At 57.6% G+C, this 13,196-nt stretch overlaps 1 protein-coding gene across 4 annotated transcripts; it reads right to left on the reverse strand.

Annotated features, from left to right (window-relative positions):
- Positions 1-1,079: 1,079 nt before the first annotated feature.
- On the reverse strand, positions 1,080-10,755 carry Hcrtr1 (hypocretin receptor 1). Of its 4 annotated transcripts, none has more exons than XM_047563128.1 (10): positions 10,571-10,755; positions 9,561-9,620; positions 9,082-9,264; positions 8,728-8,906; positions 7,399-7,642; positions 7,052-7,167; positions 5,316-5,542; positions 4,021-4,142; positions 1,323-2,434; positions 1,080-1,221 (listed from the first exon to the last, which is right to left on the reverse strand). In XM_047563128.1, the coding sequence occupies exons 4-9, from the start codon at positions 8,875-8,877 to the stop codon at positions 2,244-2,246; spliced, it is 1,050 nt and encodes a 349-aa protein (XP_047419084.1). In that variant the 5' UTR covers positions 8,878-8,906; positions 9,082-9,264; positions 9,561-9,620; positions 10,571-10,755; the 3' UTR covers positions 1,080-1,221; positions 1,323-2,243. The 4 variants fall into 4 exon arrangements, with proteins under 4 accessions (XP_047419084.1, XP_047419091.1, XP_047419075.1 ...); XM_047563135.1 differs by having other exon boundaries at positions 9,082-9,319; XM_047563119.1 differs by having other exon boundaries at positions 9,082-9,414.
- Positions 10,756-13,196: the final 2,441 nt, after the last annotated feature.

Here is a 13,196-nt window from a genome sequence, read left to right on the forward strand (position 1 = left end):
GACAACCCCATCCAGAGCTAGTTCCCCTCCAGGACCCCCGGGAGTCAGGTCTCTGCTTGCCGTTCTCCAGTGACAAAAAACTCAGGGCTTTTCCAGGTAGCCCATTTCCTCCTTTACTGGTAGAAACTTCCTGATGTGGATCCTAATTCTGCCACCTTGGAAACACCAGCCATTGGCTCCAGTTTTATCTTTCGGGCCACCCAGGACAAATATTCCCTCTTCTGCCTGCCAGTCCTCTGGATACGGAAGCTGCTACCCATTACCCCAAGTCCTCCTCTAGGTCAAGGAAACCCCAAGTTCTTCAACCCCTCCTCACTGAGCATCACTCCCCTTGCATCTTGGTTACCACCACCACCAGATGTCCTCCAGTTCGTCAGTCCCCAAAGTGGAAGCCTAAGACCCCTGTGGTTCTGGCTCCAACTAGCAGAGCAGAGAGCAGAACTGCAGCCGCTAGAGGAAGCGCCTGCTGTCTCTGTTCCTGCTGAGCTGAGTGTCCACTGAAGCCCATCCTTATTTTTCTCTTTTTACATGGTGCTGGGGATCAAATCCAGAGCCTTACATGTGCCAGGCAAGGACACTAGCACTGACCTACAGCCCCAGCTACAACCTATCTTTAAGAATGGTGCCAATCACAGTCACTATTTCTGTACTCAGGGAGGCTGAGGGGCCCAAGGCCTGGTTTCTCCTGGTGGGTCTGGGGTTGGAGCCTGGGCCTCACACTTGCTTTTTGCACCGTGCACCTCCAGCCCTGCCTACAAACTTTGCCAACAGCCTCGGACCCCAAGGGTAGTGGGAGCATGAAAAGGACAGGGCAGCCTGTCACTCTGGAAATGACTGCATGGTCCGCTGACAGCTGGAGCTGGGCTGGTGAGTCTGTGGAGAGCCTGTGACAAACAGCACACTGCCTACTGGCTCCTGGTAAGGTGGGAGGCCTAAGAGAAGCTGCACCCAGGCACTCCTGGGCTGGGCCCCCAGCTTGCCCTGCTCTTGACGGGTGAGGTTGGGGAGCCCGAGGCGCCATTAATCAAGTTAAGCAGAGCTGGTGGAAGGCATGGCCGCATCAGCCTTGGCCAGATGCCCCCCCATTCCTCAGCAGACAGCACTCCAGACTGCACTCCCATCTTGCTCTGGCAACGAGGATCAGGGCCTCTGGCAGCCCTGTAATCAGCCTGGTGGCAGCCGGAGCACGTCCAGCCAAGTCTGTGGCTTTCTCTTTTTATCCTGTGAGTTCACAGAAAATAAATGAAACCCTGATTTCCAAGAAGGTGAGGGATCAGTAAATCAGTCTGTTAACCCACTGTCCACCCACCCTATCCCCTTACCTTCCAGAGACCACCAAGCGGGAAGCAAACAAATGTGTCAAAGATTAAGGTCTTGGGCACCGGGTTTGGCACCACTGCAGAGGCAGCACTGAGTGTCCTCGAGGCCTGACTCTGAGTCCATCTGGGATCCAATGGGGGTAGGGGGCAACAGATAGCAGTATTCCAGTGTCTTCTTGTCTTAACCTCCTGCAGCTGCCCCACCTTCCTCCACTCCTAACCTAAGCAGCACAGATTTTGTGTAATGACAGGGAAAGGGAACATTCAGTGCCAGGCTTTTAATTACAATTGCTTTGGCCTGCTGGCCTCCAAGCTGAATGGCCACACGTAGATGTTTTATCACACCACAAAGGCAACAAGTTCCAGCTATGGTGTGTGCACTGGGCACCTGGTGACATGGGGCTGTGCTCATGGGCCCACCGGGGAAGGCCTGGGTCCAGATTGGTTCAACGGGCACAAAGCAGCTGGCCAAGTGCAGCCCTGGGCATTAGGGAGCCCCTGGACCAGATGGAAACACCTGTGGAGATCTTTAGAGCAGACTCCAGGGAAGGCTTATAATTGGGCAGGAGAAAGTTCTTTGGGAGGAAGGCCAAGCTCTGGAAGGATGATGGGGGTGGATGATACCGTAGGGTTTGGCCAAGTGAGAGAGGTACAACAGCAACCAAGTCCACAGCACTTCACAGTTGACAAAGAGCTTTCCACTCTCTAGAGCATGCTTAAGCCTCATGTCAACCCTGCCTAGGGATCACAAGCTCAGAGAGGGAGAACGACTTGCCCAGAGTCACATGGGAGAAACCAGGACTGCCCCAGCCTCTCACTGCATCCAGCAGCCTCTCTAGGAGGCACGGGGATGAATACCAGGAGCTGGAGGAGCAGCCCAGGCAGGGCCCGCAGCACCTGCCAGAGCCTCCAGGGAGCCCTCCCTCAGGGCAGCACTGTGGTGACGCTGGTGAGCACCACGTGCTCGGAGACTTTGGAGACGGAGCACCGGCTCTGCAAGGACAAGGACTTGTGACTGGCAGAGGAGCGGAGACTGGCGGCCTTCAGAGAGCTGCAGGGACCCAGGCCAGGCAGGCAGCAGGAGAAGGCAGCCTTAAACTGCTCCCGGAATTTGCCTTGGTTGGGAGACAAAAGACACAGCCATAAGGAGACAAATGCAGCAGGAAGGGACCTTGAGTCCAAGAGACACCCACAGAGCTCCAGCTGAGCTGCCTGAGAAGAGGCTGGGAGGGAGGGGTGGAGCTGGGATGGAGGGCCCTGCAACCTGGGCACTGCGGGGAGAGTGAGGACGGAGGCCCAAGCGGGTTCCCATGGAAAAACGCAGTTGTCATCTGATTCTTTGACTGCACTCTGGCTCAGAGCCTGGCTCAAGACATGGCGTCTGGCTCTGTGTGTACATGGACAGCTCTCAGCTTCCTCGGCTGCTCGGTTTTCCCCAGCTCTGCTGTATGATGATGAGATGACAGCAGCAGCCCTTGCCTGTGGCAGTCCCTCTGCACCAGGCATGGTGCCAGCTTCCTCAGCGTCTGCCCCCGAGCATCCCAGCACCCTGAGAGGTCACGGTACTTTATCCCCGCCTCACAGAGGAGAGGCACAGAGGCACAGCAGCTTGCCCAAGGCCACCAGCAAGAGAGAAGAGTGACCATCACACCAGTTCAGCCCAACTTGACCAGGGGAATGGCAGGACCAAACCCTCCTGGACCATGCGCCATTAGCCTGCCAGCCTCACCAGTACCCAGCATAGGCCCAAGCACACAGTAGGTGCTCAGTAAACAGGCCAAACAAAGGGATGTGATTCAGGGAGTCTTCCGGCCTTTCCTCCCCTGCAGTGCTCAACTCTTGTGTTCTCTCCTCTGAGCTGGAAACCAGCCAGGCAGCCTTTGTTGAGTAATTTTGGGGGGCATGGAGGGTTACATGTTGACCTCTGAGAGCTTCTTGAACCTCGTAACTGTTTCTGAAAAAGTACTTGTGTCCAGGCTTGAACAGTCATCTAGACCAGCTTCTAAGGAGTGCCAAATGTGAGGTCTAGTGAGTCACTTCTACTGCGCCAAGCCTGTGGGGTCAGGCCATTACCACCCTCTGAGGCTGGACGGTGGAGTGTGGAGGTGGGGACTACAGGAAACAGACAGGAAGTCCATGGAGGAAATGAGGGCCGGGGGGCCTGGGCTTCCAGAGGGGAGAATGGGAGGGCACTGCTGGAGGCCCATGGATCCAGGGGAAGCCCCAAGATTCTGGGGGTGTTGGCTGGGCAGGGTGGGGGGGCCCTTTTGTGGAACTGAGCTGCCTCTGCTGGTGGCCCCCCCACGCCCCAGCCCTGGATGATGCATCATCCCCTCAGGTAGGGGCTCCTGGGCCTTCCTCCCCCAGACCTGGCTCCCTCTGGGGAAAATGAACTATTCTTCCTGTATTAGCCAGAGAGGGACATGCCCCTGGTCTGGGGAGGGAAGTGGAGGCAACAGGCCCAGCCCTTGCCCTTCCACGCAATCACTGGTCTGCAGGATCTGCCAGACTCCATTCTGAAGCACGGGTTTCTGGGTACAGCCCAGTCTTCCTGAGTGGAGGTGCCCAGAGCAGAGGCATAGTGCTCAGGAGAGAGCAGGCATACCCTTCCACCATCCTTCCCTTGGGCCCCGGATTGCGGGTGGGGGGACTTGTCCCAGGACTGCTGGCCACCCCCATTCACTCTGCCCAGCCCACTCACCACTGAGGAAATTGTAGATGATGGGGTTGGCGGCGCTGTTGGCATACACCAGCCAGTGGGAGAAGGTGAAGCAGGCGTATACAGCTTCGCGGTCGCTGGCTTGGCGGAACATCCCGAACACCCTAGTGCCAGGGTGGAGGAGTCAGAAAGGGCTAGGTAAGGGGGTACTCACAGAACTCCAGCTGTGAAGTGCAGGGTTCCCACTGCCCGCTTCTGTCCACTCGGTGCCCTTCCCTGGGCCTCTGGGTCTGAGGTTTTGCCCATAGTTTTGGGTTCTCAAGCACAGAAAGCATGACCACAGTGGGCCTAGGGACAGAGACCGGTATATGCACCCAGTCTCCAGCTACCTGGCCCCTGGAGTCCACATCCACCTGCTCCTCCAACCTCTAGCAACGTGATGAGTCACAGACATCATCTACTTTTCAGCTGAGGACACTGAGGCTCTGAGAGGTGAAGTCCCAAGATCACACACCCAGGACATGGCTAAGCACAAACAGGCTGTCTCCTGTCCAATAGCCCACGTACTTCCCCAGCATTCTGGGCCCCTCATTTGCTGTGTCCCTGTGTCCCTCTGTCTAGACTGCTGTCCCTCCAGATCCCCGCAGGCTGCTCCCCGCAGGCTGGCTCCCTCACTTCCTCCAGGTCTCCAAGTGTCACTTCCTTGGGGAGGCTTTTTTTTTTTTAATTAAATCTAAATCAAGCCAGGCACAGTGGCACACACCTGTAATCCCAGCCACTTGGAAATCTGAGGCAGGAGGATCATGAGTTCAAAGCCAGCCTCAGCAACTTAGCAAATCCCTAAGCAATTTTGCGAGACCCTGTCTCTAAATAAAATATATATATATATATATATATATATATATATATATATATATAAAAGGGGGGCTGGGGATGTGGCTCAGTGGTTAAGTGCCCCTGGCTTTAATCCCTGCTACCAAAAAAAAAAAAAAAAAAAAACCACTTTGCCTATTTTATTTTTCTTCATAGCAAGGATCACTGCCTGATAACATACATGGGTTTTTCTGTCTATTTTCCTCCTCTTCCACTAGAGTGTAGCCTCCATGAAGACAGGTACTTTGTCTTGTTCACCCTAGAACCGGACGCCCAAGGAGTGAAGGAACAGGCTCGCACGACAGACCTAGAGCCAGGACCGTTGCTATGCCCATTTAATGAGCGAGGGCGGGGAGGTGCAGGGGCTCAGAAGAGGACCTGTCCCCATGTGAAGTGGTGGAGCGCTAGAGCTCTCCCCTGACCCACCGCTCCTCCCCGCCCTCCCACCCCCCTTGGGCTCTCACCTTTTGAGGACATTGAGGACACTAATGGGCAGGTAGCAGAGGGCGAAGACCAGCAGCACCACCATTAACATCTTGGCTGTCTTCCTCCGAGCCCGCATCTGCTTCACCTCGGCCAGGAAGGCGCGGGCCCGGGGCTGGGGCTGTGCACTGGGGCCCTGCCCCTGGTCCTCCAGCTGGTCCGAGGGTCTCTTCCAGTTCCGTACCAGTGCCAAGGTGGTGCCTGGGATCTGTCCAGCACACACACACACACAGCCCCAGTGGGCATAGCTCTCTGGCAGGACCCAACTTTTTTGCTGGGCCTGCTCCTGGCTGGACCCTGGGCAGGGTGGAGGTGGCAATGGAACCTGATATTCACAATAAAGATGACACTGAGGACTTGGTGAGCAATATACTCCATTTTCCATTAGCTCACTGTGAACCCACCTACAGCATGCTTTTGAAAAGGCATTATTGGCTTTTTGCTGTAGATGAGATCATTGAAACTCAGTGAGGTGGAGCCCCAGGCCACAGCCTTGAGTCTGAACCCCTCCTGGGGTCAGGATGCAGGTGGGGTGAGCCTTGGGGAGGCCTAGGTGAGGGGTGAGCAGGAGGGCAGCAGGGAATGGCCTGGGCCTCAGAGCATGGGCCCCCACCTGGGTCAATGCCCATAACCCTGGTGTGGTCCTGGGCTCTGGGAACAGCTGGAGACATCCTCGAAGGCCCTCCTGCCACTCAACACCTGAACCACCCCGCAGCAGAGGGGAGTGGGGCTAGAGTGCAGGAAACTAGGGCCCGTGGAACATTCACGAGCTGTGTGACCTTTCCAAGCCTTGGTTTCTTGTCTGTCAGATGAGGTCAGTGCCTCTGCCCTGCTTGACACGGGGCCTGAGGGGGAAGACGGCAGGGGTCGGGGGCCTGCCAGGCAGGGCAGGGGGAAAGGCCCCACCTGACCTGGTGTTTCTCCAAGGCAGGGCTTGGGTCCAACCAGTCCTTCTCACCACCAGCCACCCTGCACAGCCTGGGTGCAGGTCAACGCTGTGTGGAATGTAGGTGGCATTCCAGAACCCAGTGTCCCTGCCCAAGCCTGGTCACTCTCTGGCCTGCATCCTCCGATGCCCCAGCACTGACCCAGGACCCAATCCTACTAGTGCTGAGGGCCTCTGAGCACCCCTCTCCCCATGACCCCCACCATGAAATCCACTGCAGAGCCATTTGTAACAGAGGAAAGAAGTCAGGCCCGGGACTGGCAGGGTCTGCCCCTCATTGGCCTTGGCAGGTGACTGCCCTTGCTCAGCACTGCGCAGTGGGCAGCAACGCCTCTTTTTTAGGTAGCGCTTAAGACCCTGCATGCAAAGCAGAAAACTCAGCTGCTGTTATTGTTCCAGAGCTAAGGTGAGCATTAGAGACTCACAGATCAGGTTCAATCCCCGATTTTCTACCCTCTAGCTGAGGGCTTTGGGGACATTATGCGGCTTCTCCGGGTCTCTGTTTTCTCACATATTTCATGGGGATGAGAGGCTGCAGGATTGATTAGTGGGGAGATGGTACATAACGGCAGGGGCTGGCGCTGGAGCAGTGCTCTAGGTTAGGCACTGGCACTTTGGGTTTCAAGTTCCCCCAGGTCCCCACGTCCCTGGGCCTTGCCTCTTTCCAGTTTCAGCCAGGACAGCCTGTTCTGAAGGCAGAGGGCTGTCTACTCCGAGGCCAGTAGCGCCCCCCGCACCCAGCACAGATGGTGCCATCAGAGTTGGCCTCACCTGGCGGCCCCAGAGCTTGCGGAAGATCTGGAAATAGGCCATGGCCATGAGGCCCAGTGGGGCCAGGTAGGTGACAATGAAGAAGCAACTGTGGTAGATCTTGGGGTAGAGGTCATCTGTAGGGACCAAGAGATGTAAGGGTCAAGTCCAGCAGGGGGGCCCCAGATGGCAACGCCACCTGTCCTAACCAGGGCAAGACCCGGGTGCAGCTGGACCCCCCCATGCTGGCACCATGGCAGGGAGAGAGCCTGGAGTCACCCACCTGCAGTGTCTACCCTGGAGGGACCCCCTAGGGATAGACAGACGTCTGCCCTGCAGGTATGTGTCCTAGAGGTGCCCACCATTACCTGCCCAGCGTTCGTCACAGACAGAGAAGAGCCGGGTACGGTTGGCCAGTTCAGGCAGCACACTGCTGCATTCCATGACAGCAGCCTGGGGAACCATGACAGCCAGGGACACGGCCCAGATGCCCAAGATGGAGCCACGGGCACGCCGGGCAGTGCTCTTGAACAACAGTGGGTGACAGATGGCATACCAGCGGTCCAGGGCGATGAAGCTGAGAGTCAGCACTGCCACTGACACTGACACGGCCTGCCCCATGGGGACACAGCATCAGAGATGTGAGGGGTGGCAAGTGAAGGGGCACAGCCCAGAGATAACAAGCATCCCAGTGTGGTGCAAATCTTAACTCCATTTAATGGCTGTGTGAATTTGTGCAAGCCACTCACCCTCTCTGAGCCTCATACGCAGAATGGGAATGTACCATGTACCTGGCAGGATTCTGGTGAGAATCAATGAAATTGTGAATGGAAATGCTCAGCCGGAGACCTGGCATACAGTGAGTGTCCCCCTACTGTGAATAATTACTTCCATTTATGGAACTTACTGTGTGGCAGGCACCGTTCTCCTCATTCTCACAACAACCCCAGGAGGTGGATGCTGTGTTACAAATGAAGAAACTGGGCACGAAATTCTCTCATCTGTCTTTATGCTTAAAGTCACCAGAGTTAATCAATTGAATGGAAAGCCTCGATACAGTGGGAAATGCAAGAAGCATTTCTCTCACCCTGGAATGCCACCCCTTCTCTAAGCTGTCAGGAAAACTCCTCATTCTGGGAAGCAGAGATGGGACTGGACCAGTAGTGCGGGTAGGCATGGCCTCCAGGGCTGCCCCCTGCCTTTCGTGGTGCAGGGAGAGGGGTCAGGAGATACAACTGAGAGGTCCCATCAGCCTCTGGCTGGTATTCCTTCTCCACAAACTTGATCTGGACACCCTGGTTCCCCTGCCACCGCAGGGAAGGTGGTGGACAGTTTCCACCAGGTCCCCTCAAATCTGCCCCCCTTGGAATCAGGGGCCAGGCCCAGGAAGTGTTATGTCTGTGTCACTGTGGGCTCGTGCCTCTCTTCTCTACTGGGTTCCTGTGTACCTGGAGGTCACTGTGGATGCATAGATGTGGGTGTATGTCTGTGAGTAGGAGGAGTTCTCTGTATGAGCATGTGGAGCTGTGGTTGCGTCCCCAAATGTAACTGGCCCTTGGTGGCAGTAGGGGATGACACTGTAGGGGTCCTTAGTCATTGTGTCCTGCCTGAAAGGCAAGCCTTAGAGTCACCTACTGAAGGTGGTGGTTTTTGTGCAGGTGCGACAGGGGCTGGCAACGGGTGCCTGGAAAGCTCACCTGTAGATAGGGGATGACTTTGCAGAGGGCATGGCCAAAGAGCCAGGACTCGGTGATGTCCACTAGTAGGCTAGCGGGGAGGCAGATAGCCGTCACCAGCACGTCAGCCAGGGACAGGTTGACAATGAAGTAGTTGGTGACGGTCCTCATGTGGTGGTTCCGCCATACGGCCAGGCAGACTGCAGCGCGCGGCCCGGGAGCAGTGAAGCTGGAGTCAGAGCCACGCCCACCCCACCCCGCCTGCCCGCGAGCCTGGTCCCCGCGAGAGGAGAGAGGCCCGCGAGACCCGGGACTTGCCCCCAATCCCCAGGGGAAGGCCAAAGCATTACCGGAGAGGGGCCGGCCAAGACCTACCCAGAGTGTTGCCCACCAGGGCCACGAGGAACACGGCCACGTAGGCTGCGATGAGGACCCATTCGTACTGCTTCGGGTACAGATAATCGCGCCACAGATAGCGGAGAAACTCGTCTTCGTAGTCTGGAGGCACGCGGGACGCTTCCCCGCTACCAGTGGGGACCTCCGTCTGGGCCCCTGGGGCTGCCGAGGGCTCCATGAGCTCAGGAGCCGCTGCAGCCGAGGGGTACCCTGGGCTCTGCGAAGGGAGGGGAGCCCGGCCAGCCCTCAGCCCACTCCCCTCAGGGGGCCCGCTTCTCGCACCCAGGTCTTTGGGGTCCCAGCCCAAACTTCCTGAAGGAAGGAAGGAAGAGACATTAGGGAGTGTGCCTGGCACTTTGCATAAGCGCTCCCTCTTAATTCTCAGCTGTGAAATCCAAGGAGGAAGGCAGACCTGGGTCGCATCCCAATTCCACACAGGTTGCTCATGGGTTACTTACCTCGCCTCTTTCAGCCTCGATTTCCCCATTCAATGGAGTCCAGCGGAGTAATAACGGTACCTACCTCCCAGGACGGCGGTGAGGAGTAATGAATGAGTCCTGATGCGTGCTAAGCGCTTTGCCCAGAGCCTGGCACTGGAAGCCAGCCTCACGGACGTTGCCGAATACCCTTTTGAGGGAGCCCTGCTTTGCGAATGAGCAGATGCTAGCTCAGAGAGGTCGAGCCCCTTGCTCAAGGTCACAAACCTACTAAGTCGGGTCTGTCTGAATACACCGAACACAGAGGTGGGCAGGGAAGCCGTACGGATTACAAAGATTCTCTCTTGAGTTAGCTCAAGGGCCTTAATTTTTGATTGGAAAAAGAATTGAGGCAGGTATTAGAGATACAGGCCCCGCCCACCAGGCGACCTGACCCGCCCCAGTGGGCGGGGGCGCGCACCCCACCACACACACACACACACACGCGCGCACACCAGGAAGGGCGCGGGGAGGAACAGTTGACCTCCTTGCGAGCGAGAGGAGAGCCCAGGGCCCAGCGGGGGCCCTCAGGACCCCCTGCTAGGCCCCTCTTGAATCGCCGGGGCTGCGATTCTCCAGGGCGGCCGCTAGGGGTCCTCGGGTGCGCGAGCGGCGCTCTCCATTCATAAATCCGTGCTCGCTCCCGGCCCCTCCCTCCTCCCTCCCGCAGACCCCTCCTTCCTTTGGGCAGAAGGACCCGGGACGTGTAGGAGGGTTGAGGTCCCTGGGGACCCCTCTGGGAGCGAGGGCACAGGGGGTCGAACAGTTCCCTCAGCGGGACCGCCCTGCACCTCGAGGGCTGAGGGCAAGGGGGTGCAGGGGTGCAAGACCTCTAGGGTTCCACAGGAGCCGGCCGGGAGGCGAGCAGAGTCGGATGGTGACCCAGCCTCCAAGCCCCCAGGTTACTCCCGAAGACTCTAGGTCCACCCAGCTCCCGCCGCAGGTCCTTTGGAACCCCTATCCCCGGCCTGGGGGTCCCCCACTCCCCGCACCTGTTGGCTCCGGGACCCGGGCGTTCTCGGTTGCTGGTTTCCAGACCTTGCAGCCGGGACTCCGCCTTCTCCGGGGAAGACCGGACGCCTGGAGAACCCGGCTAGGGAAGGGGGCCGGGGAGCCCCCTCCCGAGGCGGCGCTGCCTGGCTCGCTGGCTGGGAGCGAGCCCGGCTCCAGCGCGGGCTGTGGCTCGGCGCGGGCTCCGCCGGGCTGCGCGCCGCGGGGAGGGGGGCCGGGGCGGGAGGGGCAGGCGGGGAGGGGAGCCCCAGCCGGTCTCCCAGCCCGAGACCCGGAGGGCGGAGGGAGAAGCTCATTCCTCCTGGCCTGTCACTTCGCGCTTCCATCCCACCTCCATTCATGCGTCCATCCGTTCATTCATACCCTCGGCATTCATTCAAGGTTTATTCCCCCGCCACCCCGCATTCAGGGCGCATCCAGTGCACCCTCAGGGCAGTTTTGGGGGGGGCCACAGGGCAGAGGTGGATCCAGCGCCACCTCTTCTGGCTACCTCACCTAGCTGATGAGGATGACGGCACAGGTGGGTCTCGGGTTAAGGATGCCTGCACCGCCTCCAGCCAAGCTCCGGTGCTGCCTGAGCAACTAGCCCCAGAGATGCCAGAAAGCCCTGCTCGCTCATCTCCCATTCCATCTCCCCAAACTCTTCTTTCTATTCATGCCTACTTCCCCCTCCCAAGACGGACAGGAGTTGGAGGCAAGAGACAGGGAACCAGAGGGGCTCATTAATTCAACAAATATTTACCAAGCGGTGTGCTGGGCAAAGAACTGTAACAATACAGCTCCATTCCTATAGGGTGACTAAACGTGACCTCATGTAAACGTCACATCAACATGGTGAGATTGTTTTTGTTCCCACTTTATAGATGAGGACCTGGACACACTCAGTTCAGTGATTTGCCCAAGGTCACGCAGCAGAGGCAGAGCTGGGTTCAAGCCTGTACTACTCTCAGATCTACCAGTCCTGCCCACCAGAAGCTCCCCGACCTCCAAAGGCTCTCAGGTTCTGGAGGAAGGCAGGTGCACAGCCAGGGAATTCACCTATGGTTCCCGCAGAGCTGGGAGGTGGGCTTGGGATCCAGCAGAGCAGGTGGGCTGGGCCAGGGCTTCCGAGAGCAGGACACGCACCAACACAGAGACCTAAAGGACAAGAAGGTGGCCTGCAGGGGAGCGGGGTGGTAGTGGGTCCTCATGGTAGAGGAAGTTACAGGTGCAAAGGTTTGCAGGTTGGACTTTCTGGAAATGGCAGGTAGGTGAAGGGTGGCCTCTTGGGCCTCGGACATCCATTCCCTGTCTCAGAACATGAAAGCCCCCTCCTCTCTCATCCCGAGGCTCACACTCCTTCCCTCCTAGATCTTAGCTGCTGAGATATCAGCCCTTCTCACAGGGGCTGGAGATGCACGTTAGGCATGGAACATGTGGGTGGGGAGCTGGGCAGTCATGGAATGGGCACTGTGAACTCTTCTGCAAAACAGCAAGGAGCACTGAAGCTGACCCCAAGGCAGAGCGTTGTCCTTGGGGAGCTACAGCATCTGCCTGGAGGATGATGGGTAATAGATCCCTATGATTCCAGAACTGTCCTGCCTGCCCTAGGTGTGGCAGAGGTAAGGGAATGGATGAGGGACCAAAAGGAGAGGGGCTGGTGTGTGTGCGTGTGTGCACGTGGGTAGAGGACAGGTGCTGTCGGTGACTGGGGTCACCTGGGTGGGATGTGTCTGTATGGATCTTGATTTATCCCTGTGTTCCATGTTTGTGGCAGTAGGAGTGCGTTGGGGGTGGGCATGTCTGTCTCTTTTTGTGGGTCTCAATGTGCCACTATGGCTTTGACTAGCCTTGGCTTGCCGGTGTTTCCCTGTGAGTGTGAAAATGTGAGTGTGGTCCTGCCTTTGTGTCCATGGCTCTGTGAGTGTGGGAATGTGGAACTCGGTACATCTGTTCCCGTGACGATGACTCATCCCTCCATGTTAACCCCCTCCCCCCATCGAGAGCTGTGACGGGCTTTGCCATTCAGGGGTGGGGAGGGGGCTGCAGCACATGGGGGGATGGGAGGCAAATCCTGCAGGGACACTTAAATGACAGCTGCAGCAAACAAGGTACAGCCAGCCATGCGGAAGGTACAGATCCATGTGCGTCTGCGTGGGCGGTGGGTACTAGCTGAGCCCAGCACAGCCAGGCAGAGAATCAAACCCGGAACTCCACAACTCCAGACACGCTGGACTGGAGTGAGCAAGGGGTGCATGTGTCCAGGTGTGCACATTCAGATACACAGAGAGGCAGGTGCCCCCGCCACACATACTCCTTACAGACAAACTGAGATTCGCCCAACCCCATCCGGAATAGCCAATTTCACACAGCCCATCTCCTCTTACGAGGTTTCCCCAGCCGCCAACCTTTCCCCCTTTGATCCTTTGATACCCCAAAGATAGCTGCTCCCCAGGACAAGGGACGATGAGCAACTCCTGAAGGAAGCAGATCTCTTTCCCTCTGCTATCAGACCCGGACAGGCAGGAGACTCTGGGCCCATGTCCCTCTGCTCCTGAATCTGGCCCACTCAGCTACACCTGAGAGTGGGAGAAGCTATTCAGTGGCCCTATTTGTGCATGAGGGAGG

Source organism: Sciurus carolinensis, chromosome 1 (assembly GCF_902686445.1).
Source record: "Sciurus carolinensis chromosome 1, mSciCar1.2, whole genome shotgun sequence".
Lineage (NCBI taxonomy): Eukaryota > Metazoa > Chordata > Mammalia > Rodentia > Sciuridae > Sciurus > Sciurus carolinensis.